General features: G+C 38.9%; 1 protein-coding gene across 1 annotated transcript in view; it reads right to left on the bottom strand.

Moving 5' to 3' along the window:
• The window catches only part of kremen1.L (kringle containing transmembrane protein 1 L homeolog), a 96,137-nt gene that overhangs the window by 21,626 nt on the left and 55,915 nt on the right, over positions 1 to 18,596 (bottom strand). The window contains exons 3-4 of the mRNA XM_018263857.2: positions 7,596 to 7,687; positions 106 to 230 (exon numbers count right to left, since the gene is read on the bottom strand). Of these exons, the coding sequence (XP_018119346.1) occupies positions 106 to 230; positions 7,596 to 7,687 (217 nt within the window). The remainder of the gene's footprint in view (positions 1 to 105; positions 231 to 7,595; positions 7,688 to 18,596) is intronic.

Here is an 18,596-nt window from a genome sequence, read left to right as displayed (position 1 = left end):
CAATAAGAACGACAAATTACAAAGGCAGAGAACACATCAGAATCTTTTCTACAGGAAAAAAAGGTGTCCATAGGGGAAAGTATTTACATTAACAGCTGGTGTTACCTTGTAGCGCTGCCTCCGGCACATAGTAATGCAGGTTTGTATGGTCTGTTTATTAGATGTCTCGCTCATGCCAGTCAAAGGAGGGGGGTTCCCGTGGTCTCTGAAGCAGCCCAGGTTGCCAGGCACTGAAGCACAATTAGAATCAGTAATTAGATTGACAAAAGTGTTCAGCAGCTGCAATATACTTCACCCGCAGAACATATTGATTCAATTATGGATCCAAACTGCTACAAACATCTTTTATTAGCCTGTGCAGATTCATTATTGGAGAAGCATCCAATATAGATTGTAACATGTATTATGGGCTGTACCACTGTGTGCCCTAGTTAACTTAGCAAGAGCACTTTTTATGTCCCTATGTAACCTGTCAATAACATGGGGGCCTCTATGAACGTGTGACCTCTATATAAGAGGACACATTTATAAGAGGCAACATTTCCCGCTGATACTCTGAATTTATGCGAGCTAGTTATCTACAGAGTACACAACATACAGCTTTAGGGTCTGGCAGGGGGTCTACTGGAGGGTTGAGAAAAAGTTGCCTCGGTATATATGGCTGTGTAATCTATTACTCATGTTCAGAGCTGACCGATGCACTTAGGTGTTCCCTGACTAACCTATGAGAGTTGCTTGGAAAATGCTTACTCAATGCCACAGGGGCTTGAGTAAGGGTCTGACAGATATTCCATGCTGCATTGCAAACATAAAACCTCCTCAGAGTTACTGCAATCCAAAAGAACACGAGGAAGTGGGTTCATCAGAAAGGAAGTCTGAAGTTCCTATGTGACTGGTTTGAATCCACTAGATAAGAGAGAATACTGCACAAAGAGATTTATATGAATGGAACCTAAACATGCAAACAAATAATAGAAGTAAAGTCATTAGGAAGAGGAAGTACATAACAAAGAAGCTTTATAGTAGTGAAGATCAACCGATGTGAAAGTCATGGTTACCAAACTCTAATCTTGCCAAATATTATATCAACCCCTATGGTTCTCTTCCCACAGCAAGTACTCATGGAATAGCTGCCCTCTCCCATTAATCCCAGGTGGCAAAGGAAACTCAATCTGCTGCCTTCTTAAGCAGGTAATTGTGCGTGACTATGACAGGGGTGGCTTGTTGGCAACGCACGGTTAACAGTCCAATATCCTAATGGCATTTCATAGGCTAAAGATCTCCAAGCGTCTCACCAGCTGGATCCAGCTGCACTACAAATCTCCCTGTAATGTTCACAGCTCTAGCCATTAGCTGCTTGCCAGTTGTCTGGTCAAAGGCACGCAGGCTATGGATGAATTCTTAAGTGTCTGACCTAACAAAGGTCACATTAGCATCATAGGAGAGAGAGAGAGATAGAGAGAGAGAGAGAGAGAGAGAGAGAGAGAGAGAGAGAGAGAAAACACTCACTAAATAAGTCCTTTACTCACACTGATGCCACAGTTGGTCACAGTGCATCAGAGTATGGTTGGGTTAGGGGCCTGGCATTATAACAGAAACTGATAGTTGTAGATGTGATATTTGGAAATGTATTTGAGAAAGAGTAACTGGTACACTATCTCTATCTATCTATCTATCTATCTATCTATCTATCTATCTATCTATCTATCTACAGGTATCTATCTATCTATCCATCCATCCATCCATCCATCCATCCATCCATCCATCCATCCATCCATCCATCTATCTATCTATCTATCTATCTATCTATCTATCTATCTATCTATCTATCTATCTATCACAGGGGTGCGCAAAAGGTAGATCGGGATCTACCAGTAGACCTTTAGCTGGGAATCAGCTTGTCTACATACTATATACCTCCTCTTTCATGCTTTTCATTCAGATATTCATTATGTTAAGGTTGCATAAGAAATAGTTGTTGTAAATACAGTAAAGGGAAAGAAAAAACTGTGATAATGACATGTGCAGCAAAAAAGAATAGCAATAATATCACATTTATCTAGAAGAAACAAGGTCACTGTAAAACCTTACATGCTTCTAAAACTCAGTACTCTTCGTAGTTGGCTGGAAAAGCCTCAGAGACAAAGATTGTCCTTGTGCTATAATTTCTTACAATTGCTTATGTGCTTAGTATTTATTAATGCCAAGATCTTCTTGCTGGCAGGAGGGATAAAACTACTTAGTGAGCATCTGCCTCTGGCAAGAAGGCCCTGCGGGGATAAAACAGCATGTGGATTCCCCAACACAGTAGCAATCAGAGCCTGGTCTAACCACATAGCTATAGGCAGTGCATAAAACATAAAGTAGCATATATATTAAGTAGACTATGTTGCTTTGTAGAGAGACATCCAAAAACTGACAGCGAACAAGGCAAATGCCACCACTTTTTAACTTAACCATACATGTCTCTCTTTTTCTTACAACTGTCATTGGACCGTTCTGTACAGCAAATGTTATTTTTACATTCAAGCAGTTACATACCAAAGATTTCTTTAGGGCTGAGTAACAAGACAAAGAGGGCTTTGATCACAATTATAAGTTTTGGGCAAAATATTTGAAATAGTTGTTGATGGGACACAATGTTGTTTCAAAATAGGCCATGCCATGCTATTGATATCTTAGGGGAGCTTTGATGTGGTACATTTAGAACATTCCTTAAACAGGAAAAGACATAGTTCTGCTAATATGCTATAGACAAATACAAGAGGTTCTCTGCACACAACCCATTATCAATATATTTAAGACATTCATACAGAACACAACTAAATGTCTCAATGTCTTAAATATATTGATAATGGGTTGAGTGCAGAGGACCTCTTGTATTTGTCTATATGTATTTTGTGGTCACAGCCTCATTGCAACTGTCATATGTAGAAGAAAAAAATATCTGGTCTTTATATACTATTGTAGGGACCCATAGGGGTTAAATTGCCCTATGACTTTAAATCCCTACCCTTCCTCCTTTCTCCCTAGTTACTAAGCAAAGCCTATGTATCTAGTTAGTTATTTACATAACCAGTGTTATTGGCCAAGAGGTGCAATGACCACTTCCTACCACACTTCAATATAGTGTGTGGAAAGGGGTGGATCTTCCTCTTTGGCTGCTGGTGTCCTTACCTACTGAATCTTCCCATTGAGCCTGGGTACACCAAGGCCCAGTAAAGCCATTTGCCCTAAAGGGACCTGAACCTTTAGTGACTAAGCCGGGGACCAGAGAACCCGTGAACGAGGTTTAGCTAGAACAGGATAGCAGGGCTGGTGAACTTCTTGCAGTACATTTGGGAAGGGAGTAGCTTCCCCAAGGCTTCTTAATTGCCTTTAGTGAAGGGACCACAGTGGATAGGGTGTCAGGCTAGACTCCTTCTCCCTGACCACTACACTGTGTGGGATCTGGACCACTTTAAAGGAATATTTGCAATGCCTTATGAGAGTCATATCCTTCATGCTGTGTCATCTACCTGTTCTATCAACATCTGATGTTATACCTGCTAATACATCAACCTATGTGAGTAAACCTCTGGTCATTGTCTTGGACTAATAAACCATCCTTTTTGTTTTACTATAAGAACCTCCTGGCGTCCAATCATTCCTATTTTTATGTACGGTAGCCTGAGTGTTGTAGTTTCACTACATCTTTATGGGAATCTTCCACATAGCGAAGGCCCTGATCCTGAAGTCTGAGTCGCAACGTAACCCATGCTCCTATCACTAGCTGGACACTTAACTACTTGTGGTCTGGATAGCCCAGATTAGCGTTACACTATCATGTGGTTATAAGAACTATTATGTGAAATACAATATTGTGACAATGTAGGACCTTTCTTTTTGTCACCAACTCAGCGATAATTAAAAGTGATCCAGTGTAACCATTTGTGATCAAGAAAATGACAGTTGGCTAAAAATCTCTAGTGAAGGCATGACAAATACTTCTCTGGATGGTACAGCCCTGAGACTCTGGTTCTGAGATTAGATGCAATGTATAACAGTAAAATGAAATAGACGGTTATAGAGCAAGATATATGAGAAAAGTGCTATATGTGAAATATATTCCCAATTATCAGACTAGTGGTTCACTGTCATACCCCCAATAAAACTTAAAGTCCTGAGCATTGATATCGGACAAGCTTTCTGCCATCCTCCCGCATCAGAGGAACAATGTATGTGAGGGGAATGGGTGGGGGTCAAACTAAGGTCTGATTTTATGATGCACAATCCCAGGCCTGAAAGTCTCACATGAGCAGCAACATCAGTTTCACATTAAACTGGGAGGGAAATCTTCACCGACTCTCATACCCATTCATTCCCTGGAGATCTGATTTCAGGGAAATAATTAAAGCAGCTGCTACTTGTCAAGGGATCATTCTGCAAATTAAAATGTTGGATTATCCTAGAGAACATTAAAAAAATGACCCTAAATAATCTCTATTACCTTTTGTAATTTGCACAATGTTGCCCACTGACTAAGGATGAGGAGATGGTGAAGAAGAATAGCAGTGGCATCTGGTAACCCTCTCCCGACAGATACTGAAGTCTCACAGCATCCTTTCCAGTAATGATCATTCTTTACTGGTACCGTGTCCTCACAATTTGGAGGACACTGTAATGAGCCTTTTTTTTTGCTTCTATTGTATCCATAAACCAGTTGGAAATGGGATACAGCAATTTAAAGTGACTGCCAGGAACTCCAAACTTTATAGCAGACGCTAATTTGTTCACTGTTAGAGCTTATACCATTCAGCACTTCAATCCCAGTGTTACATCTATGGCGTGCTTTCTTATTATGTCATCTATGAATGACCTGGAAGTACACACCGGGCATGAAGTATTGCATAGATTGTTATAAGGCTGCTGTTCCTCTGGGCTGGTATAACACACAGAGGCTAATTTGCCAATAGATCTAACAACTTCATTGAAGTAACAAAGAAATACTGTAGAATCAATTCAAGGCACATTAGTTCTGTTTGGGTAATGGAACATGGGGCTACTTTGTAAACTTTGTAGATTTTAATGTAAATTGCTTGCATCTATGCTTGCAGGTGGCACCACCCTGAAAAAGCATCTGCATTTCCAGGCTACTATAACCTAACCTAAGTGCTGGCATGAACCATGTCTGTTGATTTACATAAAAGTCCGTAGCAGGCTGCTTTGGCGCTGAAGTAGCCCTGTGTGTCATTGGCCATAGGTTTACTGTACATTGGGTTAAACCAGTCATTGTCAAGACCAACCCCCTACTTTGCCATCAGTTTTTTTAAAAACCAAACACAAGCCTAGGGTTATTTACAGGTGTGAAACTCTGACATGTCAACTCTTCAATCCCCAGTTGGGCTGGTAGTGGAGTAGTCCTCCTACAGACTGGAGTACAAATGTGGGACTGACAGATGTGGCTGTCCATGGACTGTAGAGCTTAGTATGAATACTGGACTTGAACGTAACTCTGGTGTAGGGATCTTTAAAGGGATTGTCAACCTCCCCCAAAAAAATGTTTCTAATAAAAAAAAACATAATTCTAAGCAACTTTGCAATATACATTTACTACAAATGTTCTAGGGTTTTTAAATTATTAGTATATGTATTGCTATTGAAAGCAGTGTTTGTCCCTTTCTATTCTCTGCCCTGATGGCTCAGACTGTTGATACAATGTAAGACAAGGCAGCTGATTAACAGACCTGTCTTTGCTGGGGAATTAAAACGTTTGGAACATTGTTTAAAAAGTAACAACCAAGATTTAAAGGAACAGTAAGAGGCCCATTTACTTAGTTCGAGTGAAGGAATAGAATAAAATAACATTTTTGTGCTACTTTGACCATCGAATTGGTTACTTAAAATCGTTCGACTATTCGACCATTCGAAGTACTGTCTCTTTAAAAAAAACTTTAACCCCTACTTCGCCACCTAAAACCTACCGAGGTGCCATGTTAGCCTATGGGGAAGGTCCCCATAGGCTTTCTATCAATTTTTAGGTCGTAGAAAAATCGTTCGATCGATGGATTAAAATCCTTAGAATCGAACGATTCGAAGGATTTAATTGTTCAATCGAACGATTTTTCGTTCGGTCGTTCGATCAAATTATTTAAGCTATATCCTCGACCCCGATATTCGGCAGTTGAATATCGAGGGTAAATTAACCCTCGATATTCGACCATAACTAAATTTGCCCCGAAGTATTGTTTATAAAACAAAAAAATCGTTTCTTTTTTATATTACTGGTCCTTTAAGGAAATGCTGCAATTGGTTTTACAAATAAATTTAAAAACACTGAAATGTTTTAATAAATATATATTGGAAAGTTGCTTAGAATTATGTTTTCTTTTAATATGCACATTTTTATTGCCCTTTAAAAAAAAATAGAGCTGTTTGGTAGTAATACTGGCAAGATTTCTATCATTGGTAGGAATGTTTCAGTATGATTGTATTCAGTATGTACAAGACGTCAATGTGGGGCAGCTAGAAGTACCTTCTCCCTGTAAAATAGGTAAGAAGTACACTATACATATGAGGAGGCAATTGTTTGGTGGATACGTTTTAGGTTTAAATAAAAAAATAGTAGCAGGTGAATAAGGCACAGGAAGGCTTGCATCTCTAGCGAAACACAAACAAAATTACTTCAGCTGGAAAAATCTATGAAACCATAGCTCCGCGCACAAAAATAAAAACTGATTATGTGTATCTGGATCCCACAGGTAATTTTATTCTAATAAAAGCCTCGGCAGCTCAGAGCTGGATTCATTTATTCTGCATACATCACTGAGTTTATGCTTGCATATTGCGATTCACATTTGTAGATAGGGAATGTTACCCTTTCATTAGTTTGTGCCTACTGATATGCAAAAGACAATTATTTGTGCTGGGATGATATTAGCACACAGGGCAGTTTATCAGCTGCAAATTGGAAAAAGAAAACTGCGGTCAAAATCCTGAGAAAAGCAGAAAAATAATCATATTATCACCTGTTTGAATTGTGCACATGGGGCATTTCAATCATCAACGGAAAACGGTAACAGGGTTTTTTGTAGCTGTGACTGATGCTCTACTCTCCTGAGTAAAACCTCCCTGTGCCATGAGTTGCACATTCCTCATTGACAATAATAGGAACTGTTTGGCTAATCTGACATGTTACTTGAGAAAAGGGTGGCACCCCAAACTCTTCTTTACTTATGGCAGGCTCTAGCCAAGGTAAAGCCTTTCAGCTGTTGTTGAGGCAAAATTACCAGCACACCTCATAGTCCCTGTTCTAGGAGTAACACTTTAAGAAAAGCTAAACATCCATGGGTTGGTTAACTAATGACTTGTCCTATCACCACCTTGTCCTACTGTACCATATTCCACAAGTTCTTACACATTTCTCGGAGGGCCCTTGCAAGGCAGCCATTGTGCCATAACCACAGTCTCGTAATTCTCTTTAATATATACACTTTTCCGCTTACATTTTATATTCATGCACAGTGTCAGGCCATTCAACATTTAATGGAAGCACAGCAGCAGTCATAGTTTTCACAAGATAATCATGATACAATGGAATATCCATTTGGTCTTACTTCTGCAGGTTGGAATGTCACAGTACTTCCAGTATACACCGTCTTCTTGCTCTGGAATGTAACACCAGGGGCTCACGTCACCATCTGGGTTTCTGGTAAAGCAAAGTCATAAAATGTTTTAGTCATTTTGCTTTAATTATTTCCTAAAGGACATGACATGAAAACCAGCTCCGGTATGACTGACCTAAACTGGGTTCAAAATCATGACGTTTTATCCCCCTGCTTCATGTTCCTTAATAATACTTGTTTCATGAATGAATTTCATTAAGAAACAGCATTTCTTAAGGTTGTTACTGTATAACTGTTTTTCCAAATTAGGCCATGTATTTTAATAATTTAAAATTTCCTTTAATAAAGCAGTAGTTTTTACATGATTGTAATTATATTCGTGGGAATACAATCTTTTACTTTTGTATGTAATAGATCCTATACCTGCACAGGAATGCAGGCCAGGGTTCCACTAATACAGCATTTCACCCAGGCCCACTAGTGCTGCACTGGGGAGCGTTCCTGTACAGAGTTCATGTAAAATAACATATTTGCTGTTTTGTGGCAACAGCAGTTTTATCAGCATCATGTTTCTGTATATCTACAGAAATGCATTTCCTTAATCTGCACCTGAAAAATATTTCGGAGGGCAGGAACTGCTTTTCACCAAAGATATCAGGAATCATTGTGCCTTTGGCAAAATTTTTTAGAGCACTCACACCAATGTCTGGTGCAAAAAAGCTCTGAGCTTTTGACCTCCACTTGTATTCAGGGACCTGATGAGGGATCTGCAACCTTGGCTCTCCAGCTGTTAAGGAACTACAAGTCCCACAATGCAATTAAGGAGTCTAATGAAGGAGTCTAAAGGCAAATGCATTGTGGGACTTGTAGTTCCTTAACAGCTGGAGAGCCAAGGTTGCAGATCCCGACCCCTTCCTCAGTGTATAGTTTATGGCACACAGAACGAACTATCTTCATAAGAAGTCTAGTTTCTTCAGGGGTAAAAGCTCTGTAACTCATTCCCATTATTATAAGGAGAAGCAATTTTAGACAATACCTGTCGTCCCAAGTGAAGTCTTGCTCAAAGTTTTCCTTCTTCAAGCAAAGGAATGGCAGTGTTAGAGAATCCAACTTTGTACTGACCTTGGTATATTCCTCTGAGTTTATAATAACTGGTTTTAGAGATTATTGCCCATTCTCAAATCTTTAATATCTGCTGCTGATAGCAGGCCAATATCTTTTTGCACAGCAGGTACACTTACAGGGGTGATAAAAGTAGAAGATTTCCTGTACTCAGCCCAGGACTCTGGGTTATGAGTGCAAATTTGAATTGAAGTTATGTTCAAAAGGATGTGACCCTTTGAGGGCCACACAAGGGGGTTCAGGACATGTGATTTGGTGATCACAGCATAACTGCAGTTTATGAACCGACTGCAAGTGACTGGCAGGAGATATTTGCTGCGAAGCATAAGATCAGAATACAGAAAATGTTCTAAATAAAGAACAACACAAACAAAATAAATGTAAATGAGACAGACTGCCATATTATTGTTTTGACAAAATGTACTCTTGCTTCAGATTGCACAAGATTAAAGAAAAGGTATTTCCTTGCAGAAACATAATGCTTGAGAGGAATGCAGGCTACTGTTGTTAAGAACATCAGAAATACTATAACCTACATCTGTAGGGCCTGTAATTAAGGTAGACAAGTGCATAATTACAGAGTGTGCAGTTGAATGATGCCTCATTGATTTAAAAGGAAAATATTTTTATAGCATATTTGGACTCTGCCCCTAAACCACAGGCACAACACAATGAAGTGTGATATTTAACATACACAATTAAGATTGCCATAATCCAGATTGTGTTGGTGCAAGATTTCAACTTTCAAGACATTTGTTTGACCAGGTGTTTTTGGCAAAGAATATCTGTCAGAATGTCGTTTTTATTATTGTAGGGAGCAGAAGTGCTAACGTTTACCCCTGATTGTTGGTGTCTGGTATGATAATTGGTGTTTTGCTGCTTGGATAGTAATTGATGTCTATGAATTGTTGTGTAACAGTCTGCTAATCTGTCTAGATGCATTACACAGACACATGGATGGTGTCTACATCTCTAATCACTGGCAGCAATGCAGGATGCCAGCATTCCGATTTCATGTTTGGCCAGTCAGAAGGTAAGCAGACCTTGCAGTTTATCTTTCCCAACAAGGGTCTAGGGGTGTGTTTTGATGGGGAAAGAACACTGGGACACTGTAACACAGCTACACACCAGAGAGCATCTACTGGGAGTTCCAACAAAGGCGATGATAGGAATGGGGTTCATTTATTATAAATCAAACTGAGGATCCCAGATTTCCAATAGACCATTTTATGATTTCCTGACCATCGTGAATATTTTCCGGACAGTCAAGGAAGTGCTGAACAATTAACAAAACTGTTATCAAAACTGATCGATGTGCCAATTTGTCTGGGATTTTTTTAGAACTATTGTTAACACCTCCGAGCGATATGCATGAGAAAAGGATAGCACTTGCAAATATTTCATAATCCCCAATAAATCAGCCTATATTTGTCTCCTGGATTTTCTTTTACATTTTTTACAGGTAATATGTGTGTTTTTTTTATTTTATTTCTCTATTATCAGTTCAGCTACTAGTAAGCTCCCTGTTTTGGGTTATTCCTTTACCCCTCTGTCTTCTTTGACATGCAATCTATGTTTCTGTACCCCTTGTGACATCTACTATGTTTAGTTATTATCATGTTAACATTTATTTTGTTTACTATTCTCATATGTCCTTTTCTTTCTCTTCCAAATTCAGTGCATTTCAAACAGCTGTAATGTGTGTGTGTCTAGGGGTGAGAGATACACAGAAGGCAAGGGGGTTCTCGTCTGCTAGAATAGTGAGAATGAAATTGTACAGCTGGCAGCTGGGAAACTAAATGCATTTTTTTTAAATATGATGCCATAATCCCTCTATAGGGTATTCTGTGCATGGATATCTGTGCTGATCACACACAGATGGAGAGCAGATTACATCATCACTGCTATTCCAAACAAACACAAAAAGAAAACATTTCTGGGATTGACTGGCACAGCATATGGATTGTGGAATATTGCAGACCTCATTCCACAAATGGTTATGGCATCCACTGCCAATCCTAGAATGTTAGCAAAACAGACAGTTTTCTGAGGTCACTGTTATTGTGTACAGGTGTACATCAGTTTGTACCCCAGTTATGTTAACTTAGGCACAAAAAAGGTTGAATGTTCATAAAAACTTCCATTGTGTTGGACAGAGGTCCCCTGTTATATCACTTGCACATCACTAACCAAAACATCTGACCCATCAGGCTGCTGTTCAGTTCTGCACTTTATTTTTACCAGAAAGCATACAATAATTTTGACAATTAATAACACACTCTAAGATCATCATCACTATCAGAACATCCAGTGGGTCATAACATTGCCAATCAAATGAAAACTATATTCTTCCCTCTTAGGCCCCAACTGATATATGTGTGTGACAGTACAGATAAGATAAACTGGCAGAACTAGAATGGAGACAGCCTATGTCTGTGTGATAACGCTGAGGAACTGGCAAAACATAAGCCAGTATAACAACCTCTATTCTTCTGGGAAGAATTTCCACTAGAACATCCTTGGTCTGTTTTGCTTCCATTCACATTCCATTCCATTCATTCAGCCACAAGAACATTAGTGAGGCTGGACACTGGGATATTAGGTTATTAGGCCAGTCTCACAGCTGGCATTTAATCGGGGGTGTGCTTTATCATACTGAAACAAGAAAGGGCCTTCCCTAAACTACTGGCACAAACAGGAAGCATGTCAATGTTGTCTATTGTAATGTTAAGGTTTGCTGTTACTAGGGTTGCCTTTTTCTATTAATAAAACTGAGCATGAGCGGTGACATGGAATTAATTGGGATATCAGTATGAGGGGTTAATTATCAGTGGGGAGGGCCAGGGAAGGGAGGAATTTAGAGGGTGTCAGCAATATACTGGCAATTAGATAGCTGGTGAATTTGTAATTCTGAGCCGGCCCTAGCCGGTGTTTTACTGGCTGGGTCGGCCAAATACCGGCCGGGTGGCAACCATAGCTGTTACTGGAACAGGGCCACTAGCTCAATCCATGAAAAAAATTATCCCAAGACCATTATTCCATCTTCCCCTAACATTTTACATTCGACATTAGACATCCAGCATGTATTTTTCACTTGGCATCTGCCAAACCCCGACTTTTCCATCAGTCCAGAGAAAGTATTTGCACTACTCCAGCTGTCGTCTGGTGACCCAGGCTGCATATTCAGAGGATCCCAACACTTGACTTGAGGGAGCGTAAAGTGCTGTGTATGAGAGTGAAAAACACAACTTGGTGCACCTGTTTTTTGCACTTTGAACCTTGCCTCTTCCTCCCACCAACATGCTAGGCGTAATAGCTGCCTATAAATTTCTTCATTTTAAGCTGTTCACAAATGCAGCCTGGACTGCCTGCTTCAGATGAAGTTTCAGTATGAATTCTGCATCCTAGTGAAAACACCATAAGGAAACAAAGCATATTTTGGATGCTGTTAGGAAATTACAGGAATATATGAATCCATCAGTTATTAGGATTGATATTTAACGATTTCCTTTCTTGTTACATTCCAGTGACATTGCTTCGAGAGTGCATGATTTTGTCATAGGATCTATTTAACTGCAGAAGTGAGAAAATGGACTACCTTCTGTGTCCAAGGGAAATAATATGTTCATTGTTCTCTTGCAGATGTGTTCCTTAGTATTAGAAAATTTGCTAGATTATCACAAAATCTCCCCCAGATTCAATGACATCTGTATAATTGCAACGTGAGGAATACCCGAGCGCAGGCAGGAATGCAAAGAAAACCATTCTCTCCCCTTTGTGAGCGGCTGTGGCCTCCAGCGCGTTGCTGTGTTCCACCTGTTTATAATATGGGTTTGTAAGGGATAAATGGTTTAAATAAAATCACTTTGGCACTAAAGCACTGTTTAGACATCTGTTTGTACAGTGGGAACATATTAACCCAAGCTGTCTGTCCCATTTTACTTTATCCTAGAAAAAAAAGTCAAAATGTATAATTGGAGTAAACATCTTTATTGAACTGCCTATCAACATTTTTGTTATGCTCTCAGATTATAAACATTGTGAGAGCAGGCTGGGCTGGTATCCTAATCAAGAATAAGTTTGCAAAGGTCAAAAAAGTTAAAAGAACATTTAAGCTTGCTGGGGTTTTTACTCTTTGTACTGGCACAGCAGTGTCAGCTTACCCCTGCAGCAGACTATTAGTTATGGAGCTAGGGTCAGAGGTAAACATGATTTCACTCCATGCCATAGGAACAGAAGGCATTCCTCCCAACTGTCCCTTTTTCTTGGGGGACAGTCCCTCTTTTGACAGCTCAACCCGCAGTCCCTCATTTGTACTGGAAAGTCCCTCTTTTCTCTGCACTGAACAGCCAGAAAAAGAAACAAAGTTTCTCACTTAATTGGCTTTTAGCAGAAAGCCCAGAACAGCTAACAGGTGCAAATAAGATACTTTGTAACAATTTTGAGACACAAAAACACAGTTTAGATAAGGAGAAATATTTTCAAACTTTCATAACCTGCCAAATTTTGTAAAACAAACATGGTAATTAGGGGGTGTGGCCACAGAAAGTGGTGTGGTCAAAAAATTGCTGCGCTACGTGCGGAAAAAAAAATTTGTCAATCTTTTTACTTCCAAAATGTTGGGAGGTATGCAGAAGGCACTGAAGCCATCCATAGACAAGGCTTATTAATTATAATGCATCACTCCCAGGATTCTGTAGGAAGGTATCTAAGGCACCACTACAGATTTCAATGCTGTAATTATTTTATAATCAGAATAAATTATAATTATTGTGTATATAAATATGATGGTTATATTATTGTCAGTTACAAAGTCAGCTTGTAACTGGTAATTGCCTGCTCTGAGCTAGTGACATCATAATGTCAAGATGCTGCCCACTCAGATCACAGTTACATGACGTACGTTAGTGACATCAAAATGCAATAACATCCTCCACTCAGATTAGTCACATGATGTATGTGGTGTGACTGTGACATCACAATGACAAGAATCAAGGTACTGACAAACAGAATCACATCTGAGTTAGTACGGTGAATGATAGCTTTGGCTTCACTTCGCTGTCACTGTTTTTATTTATATTTACTTCTATTTATCATTTATTCATAATTTTTATCTTTTTAATATGAATATGAAGAAAAGATGTATTACAGGATTAGCCTTAATACCAATAATGTTGGTGGTTTGGACTACCATTGGCCTGCTAGTGGCTTATACTGTAGCTCTGACTCAGGGACACATACACTTGGTGCCATTTATAAGGTAATTCTATGTTCTTTACCTATATGGAATATACTTGGGCTGGAAAGCAGCCAGGAAACCAACTAACATAACATGATTTATATTTATCTTACAGTGACTTAGGAAAGAAACTACCAGAGATAGCGTTTAGTAGGATAACAATAACAATTTCCAGCATTATAGGTAAGTGACACTAACAGCATTTAATATATTATTAGCAGGGATGGGTGAATTTAAAGTCTATGGCGTCAAAAAAATGTTGTTGTGCGGTGAAATTTTTTTGACTTTTCGGCGAAACAAGGCGAAAAAATTTGCCCATCCCTATTTATTAGGCAATGTGTAGTATTTTTGCTTTTAATCAAAAAAAGGCAAATAGTTTTCTAATTAACCCATAAGCTTATAAAATGTATTTTATTTTCAGATGTTGCTGTAAAGCTCCTGAACTACAAATTCATTAAGCTGTATCGACCCAAAGTCAGACGTGTCTATAATATACTCATATTGTGCCTTGGACTCCTATCCTGTGCCGGATTTATCCTGGCTGGTTATGTTAGGGTAAGAAAAACCTGTTCCTATTTACTAAATTTCATATTGAAACCCAAAATTAGAGTTAAATTAAAAAACTAATTGCTGTGTCTTTATTGTAGGGGCAGGATTCAAAGGCTGGTCATTTTACAGGAGCATTTGTGGGATTTGGCACAGGATGCATATACAACATATTACATTGTATACTGTACACCATACTCCAGCCCAGCAGAAAAAGCTGAAGCATGGTTTACTACAGAATCTTTGCTTGTGTGATGACTATTATCCCAATGATAGCACGTACGTATAAACACCCCTGCCATATAATTAGTATTACATTCTAGTATTCCAACTTTATGCACAGTTGTTTTTGAATGTATACCAACATTTAATGAGAATGTATTACATATATGCATTCCATCCTAGTATCTTAGTAGTAGTAGTCTTGCTCCCTGTCTGTGTATTAACAATGTATTTTCCATTTTTTAGTTACAACATCACTGGTGACTTGTAGCATACTGAAGAGCTGCAATACACACTATTTGGTATGTCATTATACATTTACATTTTATATAAAACTTTTGTATTATAACAAACAATGTCCCCCTATTGTACTGAGGTTGATAAGGAGCCACCTTGGTTTCCATGATATGTATAAAGCACTTGGCAGCAGCCTGATCCCTTATGGTTATAGAACTGCTACTGTCCTAGGAAAAGAAAAAATGTCCCATCCCATCATAGACCTGTTATTGCTCGATCTTGTGAAGCTAAACGCCACTTGTCCCGTAATTAAAAATCCATATATGTCCCAACCATAATAATTATTCTAATAAAATTCATTTTTGGTTTTTACCTTTTTTAATAGAAAACGGCACTTGCCACACTGGAGTGGGCAGGAATGTTTGGGCTTCTTTGCTATATGCCAACATATTCCATGGAATTTCAGGTCAGTAAAAGAACTCAGATATTTCTTTGCTATATAACAAACAAGGGAAAGTTGTGCTCACCACTAATTTTTAAAACCATTAGGCAGGGGTGCAATGAGGGTGTGACCACAAAATACATATAGACACATACAAGAGTCCTCTGCACTCAACCCATTATCAATATATTTAAGACAGAGACATTTTGTGCATACTGCTACTGAAAAATGCCTTACCCTTTAAACAAAACAGGGATTGTTTGTCCATATATTGCAATATATTTAAGCTGGCCAACTACGTCAAAGTCATCCCATATCTGGCCAGTCCTATGCTCAATTTTCATCTGATTCATTAAGAATTCTATTGCTTCATTATACATTTTACAAAGGGACTAAGTTTTACCTGCAACTTACTTGCTGCTTTCAAAGTAAAACTCCCAAACTTGGTTGCCCTTTTATTAGACACCAGTGGGATCACCTGTATCACTCTAATATTTGACTATATATAGATATATAAATAGATAGATATTTAGGGATGCACCAAATGCACTTTTTTGGATTTGCCCGAACTCCCGAATCCTTCGCAAAAGATTTGGCAGAATACTGAACCAAATCCAAATCCTAATTTGCATATGCAAATTAGGGGTGGGAAGGGGAAAACAATTTTACTTCCTTGTTTTGTGACAAAAAGTCATTAGATTTCCCTCCACGACCCTAATTTGCATATGCAAATTAGGATTCTGATTCGGTTCGGCCGGGCAGATTGGATCCTGAACCGCCGAATCCTGGATTCTGTACATCCCTAATATATATATATATATATATATATATATATATATATATATATATATATATATATATATATGGCTCATCATTACTTTTTACTTCTATTCAGAACCTGACTCTAAAACGCCCCAAAAGCTTCAAAGACGACTGGATATGCAAGAGGGAAGGATCTACTGATGTAGAGTCCCCTGAGGAACCAACATCTGTCACCTGCAGGCACATGATAACACTGTTACCCTCTGATCAGCTATTAGGCTCAGTGATACCAATTAATATACAGGGAGCTTACTTTGTGTTAGGATATGCAAATAAGAAAAGTCCAGTCCCCTGAGGATCCACAAAAACACCTGACAGAGTGAAGACTGAAAAACAAATTCTCCATCTCCACATTCAAGAAAATATGGATTTAAAAAATGAAGAATTAATGTGCTTATTTATTCCTAAATTAATTTTATAAAAACAAAGAGTCTGGTGAGTTTTTTGTCAAATAGCGGTATTAAAAAAAGGAGCTGTTAAGAGCAGTAGCTACAGGTCAAGTGTGTATTACGTTTATGAGTGGTCCTTACTGTGCTTGCGCTGCTCTAATGGATATATGTAACATGCTGGCATTTCAACAGAAAACATAAACAACACAGAAATGTTTATACAAGAAATACAAATGATAAAACTATCATGTCAAAAGAATATTTAGGGGGCACATTCATTATCACACAATAATTTTTGTGGTAGTTCCAGGTCTGTAAAATATTACTGGTCGGATTTATACCAATTAACAATTAAAAAATAATCAATATATTAATTTATTTTCTGTGGTGGAACGATTCATTGCAATGCAAAAGATATCTGTCTAAATCTGTCCTCCCCACAAGCGACTGTGAAATGTGGATTCAGATCTACTATCTAAGTGCTACACCCCACAGAGCAGAATGGCGTTCTACTGTTCAAAGCAGTCAAACATGTGACTCATGCAGGCATAATTCCTGCCCATCTCACCTAACACATGTCCCTGTCAATGCCTACCAATAGATGCCATAACCAGGGGGGCAGGGCCATGATGTATGGGGGGCGGGCCCGTGACACGATGGGCATGTCACTGTATCAGGGGGGGCAGGTTATGATGTGGCAATTGGTCGGTCGATACGTCAATTCCTTATTTGGAAAACTGGGCAGGCAGTTTTTACCTGGGCAGCCCTTTAAAAAAACCGGGCTGTTTGGGTCAAAACCGGACAGATGGCAACCCTAACTGGGAGGGACAAGTAGTTATCAGCGGACCCATCAATTTTAGGGGGGATAGGAGTCTCCTGAAATTGAGCTCTCCTCCCCCCCATCCTACATGTAGTTCCTGCAGATAAATTCATGTGTGGGCACAGGGCAGGTTAGAAAACATGGACGGCAGACCTATCTAAAATGTACAGCAATGTCCACCCCCCACTCAGGGGATTTTCAAACCTATCTTGGCAGGGTCGGACTGGGCTTGCTGGACACCGGGAAAAAACCCGGTTGGTTAACTCACAAAATGTGTCCTATTCTAGGAAACATATTTCTGGATTTAATCCCACCCAACTGCATAAAAGATACAGGGAATGATAACACAAAATCCACATAAACTGCAACATGCCCTGTAATTATTGACTTTAGCATTTTGTTATAAAATTAAGGATGCACCGAATCCATTTTGTATTCAGCCGAACCCCCGAATCCTTTGCGTAAGATTTGGCTGAATACCGAACTGAATCCTAATTTGCATAAGCATATGCAAATTATGGGTGGGAAAGGGAAAACATTTTTTGCTTCCTTGTTTTGTGACAAAAAGTCACGAGATTTTCCCTCCCCATCCCTAATTTGCATATGCAAATTAGGATTCGGATTTGGTTCGGCCGGGCAGAAGGATTTGGCCAAATCCGAATCCTGCTGAATAAGGCTGAATCCCGAACCGAATCCTGGATTTGGTGCATCCCTATTAATTAATGAATTCTGCATTAGGAATTTTGGTTTCCACGCACACATTCTACCTAAGCTCATATGCCTTTAGATATGTATAAATGGCAGTTGTTTATATATCCTACAAATTAATCATTTGCTTTCAGAAAAGTTGGAAAAAGTCTTCTAAGGGTTTAAGGCATTTATTGGCACTAACATCAGACTCTGTGGTATCCAGAGTTGCAGGTATCTCATACCAGTGAGTAACCAGAGCTGTTCACTGTCACAATCTACAGTTCATATATATATATCTATATATAGATATGGATACACTATGTGCCTATAGTAAAATATATGACATTTTTGTGACAAAAGAGTCTATCAATCATTGGTTTTACATTGTTTATGAAGAATTCTACTTAATGGAATGACTAATTCAGAAATGTCACCTAGCACCCAAGAATCAGCTCATCAATCT

This window comes from Xenopus laevis, chromosome 1L, assembly GCF_017654675.1.
Source record: "Xenopus laevis strain J_2021 chromosome 1L, Xenopus_laevis_v10.1, whole genome shotgun sequence".
NCBI lineage: Eukaryota > Metazoa > Chordata > Amphibia > Anura > Pipidae > Xenopus > Xenopus laevis.
The sequence above is the reverse complement of the archived record's forward strand: the minus strand, read 5'-3'. Positions and strand labels throughout refer to the sequence as shown.